Source organism: Phoenix dactylifera, chromosome 14, assembly GCF_051530095.1.
Source record: "Phoenix dactylifera cultivar Ajwa chromosome 14, Ajwa_hap1_PhDact_Kaust_v1.1, whole genome shotgun sequence".
Lineage (NCBI taxonomy): Eukaryota > Viridiplantae > Streptophyta > Magnoliopsida > Arecales > Arecaceae > Phoenix > Phoenix dactylifera.
This window is the reverse complement of record NC_143203.1, coordinates 22,771,804-22,781,014: the sequence shown is the minus strand read 5'-3', so window position 1 is coordinate 22,781,014 and position 9,211 is coordinate 22,771,804. Positions and strand designations below refer to the sequence as shown.

The 9,211-nt window shown below is 41.1% G+C and overlaps 1 protein-coding gene across 1 annotated transcript; it reads left to right on the top strand.

The window, feature by feature from the left end:
- The first annotated feature begins 4,436 nt into the window (after positions 1-4,436).
- On the top strand, positions 4,437-7,000 carry LOC103705107 (BTB/POZ domain and ankyrin repeat-containing protein NPR5-like). Its single transcript, XM_039132292.2, has 2 exons — positions 4,437-5,135; positions 5,702-7,000. The coding sequence occupies exons 1-2, from the start codon at positions 4,635-4,637 to the stop codon at positions 6,740-6,742; spliced, it is 1,542 nt and encodes a 513-aa protein (XP_038988220.1). The 5' UTR covers positions 4,437-4,634; the 3' UTR covers positions 6,743-7,000.
- The last annotated feature ends 2,211 nt before the right edge of the window (positions 7,001-9,211 follow it).

The window sequence follows — 9,211 nt, the reverse complement described above, 5'->3', positions numbered from 1 at the left end:
TTATTAGCATGACCATGTTAGAATGATTTTAGAAATCTATAACAACTTATATCAACTAGCAATTTTTTTTTTTGTTAGCACAATTTTATAGCAATATTTTTTTTTTATGGAGTCTGTATATCAATATATATAACTTTTAAGAAGAAACAGATGTGATGGAGCATAAATATAATTAATTTTTTAAAATAATTTAATAATTGAAATTTTTAACCCCTTATTGGGAAAAAAATAAATAAAAGAAAATAAAACTTCATATTGCATCATAAATTTGACAAGGAATTGATGGGACATCTATGTAGCCTGACATATAGCAATAACGATGCCATATGCACCCCCGATATGTGGGTTTCAACATCATCAAAGTGTATCTTTGAGTCATGGGTCTTTTGCAACACTACCCCTTCTTTTGCACCACTGGCCTCTTATGGCTCGCTAGCTCGACAATGTAATGTAGATTTCGCTCTATACCACTGAAATATATGGTTTAGTTATGTTTTTTTTTAGCTTTCTTGATGTGGTCTTAATTAATGAAAGTAGGTTGTTCCTGCGCTGTGGCACGATCCGAGCAGAGGAGAGACTCTGGTGGGAGTCTTCTTCCTCTCCCGATTCCGACGGAGTCAGAGACCCCTAGAGCAATTTGAGTTTATCTAGAATTTTAAAGAGTTCATTTATTTAATCCTCCTCCTCTGTTGAAAACTGTCCACAATAAGTCGAAGAATCGCCTCCGATCCTTCTCCAAATCTTCTTCTAGATTCCTTGCTGGACCACTTCACCGGACCGAGGTTATTGCCCTACACCTCCTTCTCTTTATTTTCTTGATTTTGTAGCTGCTGCCACATTGATTTGAACCGGCAAATCGTTGGAATATCTTCCAAAACAAGATGCCCTGTTTGGGCGTCCTTCCAAGTTTCGGCCCTACCGAGTGCCGGATTCGGCTGGGTTTTGCTGCCATCTAGGACTCCTGAGAACGTGTGGCTGTTGGTTAGGGAGATAGCCATGGTTCAGGATCAGTTTGATCGGTTCTTTGATGATCTTCTTCCTCTTTTCTTCTTTTTGGCCGACCGGCCACCATCACCAACAATCCTGCAACCAAAGGAACTCCCTTGGCCGCCGCCACCGGAGCTTGACCACTCTTGGTCACGCCACCCCTTAGTTTGAGCAGAGAAAAAGGAGAGACAGACTCTCTCCTATTTTGGAAAAGAAGAGAGAGCTCTCTCTCTTCTTTCTCTATCTTCATTTTCTCTTCCTTTGTTTCTCTCTCTTCACATGGTTCTTTGGACCCAGTCGGAGGGTCCCAAATGTTTCCTTTATGGACATAGATTGACCCCATTAGAGAATCCTGGTCTAGTGTTGCTGCGACTACCCGTTGCGCTAGCATTAGTCGACAATTGTCGAGTACAGTCGGACTCTATCACTATGAATCTCTATTGTATTATTTGTACCATGATCTGATTCTTATATCATGATTTGACTGGTTGGATTGGCCAGAGGAGACCGGCCCAAAACATCGGATGCTGCTACCTAGCCGATCCTGTCTATTTCACTTCCAACTGTTGTCAGCTACCATTAGACCCATAATTGATAATTTCTAATCTATTGCCTTTTTTTGATTGGATATATGTTTCTTGATCGGATAGATTCAATTATGTTGTGATGACCGATTCGAAAAATTAGACATTATCATCTTGCTAGTCTCGTATATCTTTCTATACGAATCTATTTTCATAGTCAAACCTTGATTTTATATAAGGCTACAGTTATTCGGACAGAAAGAAGCCCAACAAGATCTTCTACTCTAGTTCTAAATTGAGGAAGGCCCTGACTCTTTATTTATTTGAAGTTTTAATTAAAAAAGGATAAAGAATCTAGGTAATTCAAATATTAGAAATTTAAAATTAGATAATTACTGAATAATTGATTCATTAATATAGCGAGTGATTGATAATAGATAAGTTAGTATTATATTGATATTAACTTGATTGGACATGTTAATTGTGGATTGGTAGTGTTGTAACTGCGTTGAATTATGATAAAAGTAAGAATTCCTATACTTGGTTACTAGTTATATATAGGTGTGTTTATTGGTTGATACCACTGAATTTGTATCATGAGATTTACAACTATAAATTTGGTTTGGCACGTGATAGCATGTTTTATATGATTTCTAGTACAAATAAATTCATATGGTTATTATACGTATCAGATATTAAAAATATATATATGTGAACAAAGATACCTTGAATTTGAGAGAAATTTATTGTATAAGTAAAAAATTATTTGACAAGAGTAACATTTAAATTAGACGGATAAGATATATTTGGACTAACCTCATCATATGATAGCCTCTATGACCTTATTCATAGGATAGCCTCCATGAGCTTACGGTGGGATAGCGTCCATGAACTTATACATGGGATAGCTTTTACGATCCACGGGCTTATGCGTAAGAAAACCTCTATGAGCTTATACGTAGGACAGCCTCCATAGGCTTATACGTGGGATAGTCACTACGAGCTTATGCATAGGATAGCCTTCACAAGATTACGCATGTAATTTTGTTAGTCTTGGACTGGGTTATGATCTTGGTTAGTCCAAAGCCAGAAGATAATTGATATAAAATCTAAAAATCAAAATTAATGAGAAATAGATGACACAAAGTTCATCGTCTCAATACCAGATTACATACCGGTGCCATACTAGCACGGTGATGATATAGTACGGTACGAAATTTTTTGGCATACCAGTCTTGATATGACACCCGTACCGAGTGCCAGTCCAAACTGGTACGGTATATACGGTACGTTCCGAATCGGTACGGTATATCCCATACGGCCCAATTTGGATCGGTACGGGAATGGCATGATATAAAAAGCTATTGTTGAACAATTGATTATATTTTATATATATATATATATATATATATATATATATATATATATATATATATATATATATATATATATATATATATGCTTCTTTGATGAGATGATAATGAGAACTTATGTGCATATTATATGTATGAGCTTTCTGAGTGTTGATACGATCTTCATTTTATCTGATAATGCTAATTGGTTTTTTTTTATTACTTATGGTGTAGCGGTTCGAAATTTTTATTGAGTTGTATATCTCACCACTCTATTTTTTTTCTTTCAAAGTTACAGATTGTAAGTGGCTCAATAGTTAGTTATGGTTGAGAACATATAAGAAAGAAATAAATAGATAGAGACCACTGATATTGGTTGGATGATTAAATATTGTAATTGGACTTGTTTTGTTATTTAATATGAATTAAGGTCCTCATTGTTCTTGAATATTGAGGTTATGATAAATTTTTTAAGCCCAGCATATTCACTAGAATCCTACCCTAAGGAGTGTGCAACCTTGTCACATGTCCGACCCAGGTGTTGGATTCGAGGCGTGACATAAGATTTTGGTTATAGCAGCATTATAGTTTGACTTGTTGAATCACAATTTATAATCTTACCACATAAGAGAACCAATTGTTTGTTTATCATGGTAGATAAATTATTTTCATGTATGTAATGTTCTGCTCAGTTGAATTCCGCTTTTATTCAAAGGTGCACAACTTCATATTCGGGATAGCTGCTTGGCATTATTTCTGAGCACTGCCCGAAATTTTTTGTATCTAGCATAAGTTTTATGCTTGATTTTTTTGTTTGATTACCATTTTATGTTTAATATATATTGAGTTGGTATTTTACAATTAATAATTATATCACCGAATCTGAATTTTACATACAAGCAGCTTTTTTCTTCTCTATGCATAGGTGTTTTTATTTCACATGCTTATAAACAGACCAAAAATTAAAGATAGAATGGCTAGTAGAAACAAGAATTAGAATAAGACATTCAATCAATAAAATCTAAAGCTAAAAAAGCAGTCATTCCAAGAGGTCCAGTATTATAAGCAGACCCAAAGCTTTTTCTTTTGCTTCTAACGTGCTAGCTATAAGTTCTGGTGCTACAACTTGAGGAGCAAAATGTGAAAGATTGAGACACATAAATTTTGTGTTTTTTTAAACCTTCGACCTGACAGTAAACAACCACTTATTTCGATAAGCACAAATACCGTCCAATTATTCCACCGCTGTATTCAAACGTCATGTTGTCCTGTGACATATGGAAGAAGTGTCAAATCACGTAAATCGTCAATAGGCGCCATCTTTTGACGTACATGCAATGACAGTACATTCACCCCCATCTGAACCCCAAATTCTCACACAAATCTCTCCGGCACACACACGGCCCCTTCTTCTCGGTGGCTCCCACTCTGTCGGCGTCACTCTGCCGCTAGTTTATGCATCCCACAGTCCCCTTCGGCCTCCCAATTTACTTTCTCCTCTCTCCCCTCTCTCTCTTCTCCAATAAAAAAAAGGGCAAAAAGAAAAGAAAAGAAAAAAATCCTCCATCCCACCAGACTCAATCAATCACAGCTGGTGGTGAATCAGAACTAGTGCTATTGAAAGAAACGGGATGATGAGAGAGAAAGAACTCTCGCTCCTCCTCGTCTCCTCTCCCTCCGTATGTTTCTCCTGGTCCACTCTCTATATCCCCCAGCTCTTATCCATTCCTCCTAGAACAAGGGCTATACCAAGCTCATCATCAACCGGAAGATGAGCTCCGAGGAGTCCCTCAAATCCCTCTCCATGGACTACCACAATCTCCTCATCAATGGCCAGGCCTTCAGCGACGTCGCATTCAGCGTGGACGGCCGCCTGGTCCACGCGCACCGCTGCGTCCTCGCCGCGCGCAGCCTCTTCTTTCGCCGCCTCTTCTGCGGCCCCGACCCCCCGCCGGGGCTCAACCTGCTCGACCCCCACCGCCAGCTCGAGCTTAGCCCTCGCTCCCTCCCGGGGCCGACCTCGGGGAGGGTGGGTGCGAACGCAGGGATGGTGATCCCGCTGAATTCGGTGGGCTACGAGGCGTTCCTGCTGCTGCTCCAGTTCCTCTACAGCGGGCAGGTGTCCGTCGTGCCGCCGAAGCACGAGCCCCGCCCTGATTGCAGCGAACGCGGCTGCGGCCACACTCATTGCACCTCCGCCATCGATCTCGCGCTCGACACCTTGGCCATCGCCTGGTCCTTCGGTGTCGAGGAGCTTGCCTTGCTCATTCAGGTCCACCCTCTCTCTTCCCCCCAACCCCCAAAATAAAATAAATAAATAAATTCTTTTCTAGTTATATTATCATGGGACTGGTTGAATTGTATTAAATGGTGAATAATTAGGCTCCTCGTCATTGGCATCAGTCATTTATCAATGAAGTGGCTTGGTTTGTTAAGGTGCAGTCAGAAATTTCAGTTCTCCTCCTTCCTTTCCCCTAGATTGAGCTACGGGTCTCTCTCCCTAAAGTGGAAGTTGCTTCTGCTGCCGCTACTTGATACTGTGTCAGTTTTCAAGAGCTGGGACATTTCCATTTTTGTCACTATCCTTGCTCTTACATCACATCTCGGCTTCAACTTAGGATTTTGCTTTTCCCTTTGCTGTGTATCCTCTTCTTCATCAATCCCAATTTCTTGAATTGGGTTCCCCTATATCTCTCTCCTCTCGCTCTCTCCATCCCTTTCGTAACTTCTACATGTTCCTTTTATATTTTATGCAAGGAAAAACCTAGGATTCTTCCTCTCGCCACCCTAACAAGCATTTATCCGCTTTGGCTCTCTTCATTGATCTTTTGAGTGCAGAAGCAATTGGAGAGCATGGTGGAGAGAGCATCCATCAAGGATGTGATGAAGGTCCTCATGGCCGCACACAAGCAGGACATGCGCCAGCTCTGGACCACCTGTTCCCACCTCATCGCCGACTGCGGCCTCCCGCCGGAGGTCCTCGGCAAGCATCTCCCCATCGACATCGTCGCCAAAATTGAAGAGCTCCGCCTCAAGCCCGGCCGCCGCTCCTTCCTGACCCACGACTCCCTCCCCACCCACCACTACTTCCCAGCCGCCCCCACCGCTGGGCCCGATGACCACCACAAGATCCACCGCATGCGCCGTGCTCTCGACTCATCCGACATCGAGCTCGTCAAGCTGATGGTGATGGGGGAGGGGCTCGACCTCGACAATGCCCTCGCCGTCCACTATGCCGTACAAAACTGCAGCCGCGAGGTCGTGAAGGCCCTGCTCGAGCTCGGAGCAGCCGACGTCAACTGCCCGGCGGGGCCTGCCGGGAAGACACCCCTGCACATTGCGGCCGAGATGGTGAATCCCGACATGGTCTCCGTCCTCCTCGACCACCATGCCGATCCGAACATCCGGACCATTGATGGCGCGACCCCGCTCGACATCCTCCGCAACATGACCTCTGACTTCCTCTTCAAGGGAGCGATCCCGGGGCTGTCCCACATTGAGCCCAACAAGCTCAGGCTGTGCCTCGAACTAGTCCAGTCTGCTGCGATGGTTATATCCCGGGAAGAGGATGCGGCCGCTGCTGCCACCGCAGCCTCCGCTACTGGAGGCGGTGCTAGCGGTGGAAGCAATCCTAACCCAGCCATCTACCAGTCAATGAGTGCTGAAGGGAGCGACTGCAATATTGTCAGCAACACTGACAGCAGTATGCCTAGCCTTAGTTTGGATTCAAGGATGGTGTACTTGAATCTAGGAATGGCTGCTGCTTCTCATTTGGGCCGTAGGATCGGCGATGGAAGCCAGGGCAGTAACGGAAGTGGGTCACAAGGAGGCAGTGAGATTGGCCCATCATCCATGTTTTCTCATCAGGACTTCCCATAGCCACCTTGTAAGCTAGAGCGACTGTTTCCTCGCCCGCCCCAATCTATATTTCTTTCTCTTTATATCTCGGCAAGGCAGGAACTAGAATGGGATTAGTTAGGGTGGAGGAGATGGAATCTTCTTCTCATATAAGTTAAGAATTTTGTCCATTCTATATCGTCGTGAGGTTGTGGTTCTGTTTTCATTTACTTATGTTGGAATGATTGGGGTGGTTCAAGTGCAGTATTAAGTCTAGTATCTAATCTTGGATTTCTTTTCTATTTGAGAACTTCAGTTCCATTTTTTTATCTATTTAATACTGTATGAGTTTTGGCTATGGGGGGTGCACGAGCATGTGAGGCATTCGAAGAAGGAGACAAGGAGAATCTAAGCGGGCATTGGATGATCGAAGAGGTACAAGTACATCCCCCCCCCCCCCCCCCCCTCCTCCTCCTCCCTCCGATCTGTCACCCCTTTTGTTGTTTGTAGATATACATGACATGGGCTATAGATTTATTTTATTAACTAGATGTTTTGGTCCCTACTCATTTCCACACATGCAAAGCATAAATCTCCAACCTCGCTATTTGAGTTGAGTTCATCATCTGCGCCTCTGACTGGATACTACTCCTAATAGCAGTAGGAATCATATCCATTTAATAGGCTGTGGGTTCCTCTTTCTTCACTACCTCTATTTTTATTGCTTGGATATAGGAACTATATGGGTTGAGATATTAAAAAATAAATAAGCTTTTTTTTCCTTCCCAAAGCTGCTGCTCTACTGCCTGAATAGATTTTCTTTGTTGTTTCGACATTGATTTCGATTCATCATGACCATTTTCTTTGGCTCCATGGACTTACTATTATAAGTAAAAAAGACGTAGACATCATTCAGCTACAGACAGGATCTTGCATCGTATGAATGCAACATTGGGGGTGACTACTGGAGTCAGGATTTCTTATTTCCTTCCTTTTTTGTTATGTTGCAGGCTTAAAAACATTCCTCAATATGAGAAGTCTTGTAGACATACCATGTGTTGTCTTAGACCGAATAGTATGCGTCTGTCCTGATCTTTAATTGCCAATTAAATACCCTCCGTCTGTCGTTTTTCCTCCTCCAATCGTCTGCGCGCACTATTTTTATTTTACTTCAGGAAAACATTGTCACACCATCAGCAGAAGACAGGGATTTAGGAAGCTTGACTAGTGAACAGGATTAGATTCAGATGAGGAAATTCTTACTCACTGCAGAAAGATCAATTATTACAGTTAATTTGTATAGGAATTTTAAATTTTGAACTACTTAAGAGTAACCCGTTTTAAGGAAAGTCATTTTGCATTATATGCGTCTGCTGTTACTACTTACAAATTGATGAAATTTATTTTTATAGGATATTTTGGTAGTATATATCATTTCTTCTACATCATCCAAGTGGTATCTTCCTACTAATTAGATTCGCACCCCTGGCCCTTTCTTATTGCATGGAACTGTGAAAAGATGCCTGCATTATAGATTTAGTTGTTATTAGTTTCCATATTTACTATCTTCTGGCTTTTATTTCTAATTTATTAATAAAGTGTTCGATGAACTCCGAAATATCCTCCCCACGGGAAAAGAATAAAGTTGCCGACCTGTATCTTGTTATGCAATTTGTACACTTTAGTTTGCTTAATATGTTCTTGATTGCTGCCTAATTGCAGGGATGATTAAATACTTATTCTTTTTCCTATGTAAAGGGGGGGGGGGGGGGAATCCTTATATAGTATTCTTAGTGGTAAAATGATTATGACTTGGTGTGCTTATTTTCTCACCCTACAGTAAAAACCTATTAATAATATCAGGTACGCAGGAATCCTTATTTAATTGTCCAACACACCAATGAATAATACATGGCTTGCATGAAAAAATGGACTATCTATTACTCAACCGGTTTTTTCAGATAATCAATTTCAGTCAACCATGAATGATTTCTCTCCAAAAGAATAGCACTGTGAAAGGACCAAATTATAAATTTATTGTTGTACTCTTTAATATGCAGTGCTAAAAATTGCGATAGAAACTTAAATTCTCTTCAATGGAAATCTCATATCTGCCCAATTTTAGTATATAAGCATGCTAGGTAATTATGTCTAGCAATGTTACGTATACCACTGAATCGACTTCTATTGAACAATTTAACAATCAGTGTATGTTTGAGAATACAATTAACTTCTATTACTGAAAGTAGCATAGCCATTTTAAGATATGCATCTAACTACATGAGTGTTTATATTTATTTGTGAGGTATGCCGTATCTGCATCTTTCAGCTTGGTTAGTAGAGATCATATCCAAAAAAGAGTGTTGTTAAATTAGAACAATGTCCAGAAATCTGAGTTACGGAAAGCTGGATCAGTGCCTTTTGTTTCCTTGAGATGGTTGGAAACAAACATTCCGTCATGCTTCATCTACTGCATGTCACAAAATGTAAAAATGAGGCTTAAAATTTTCC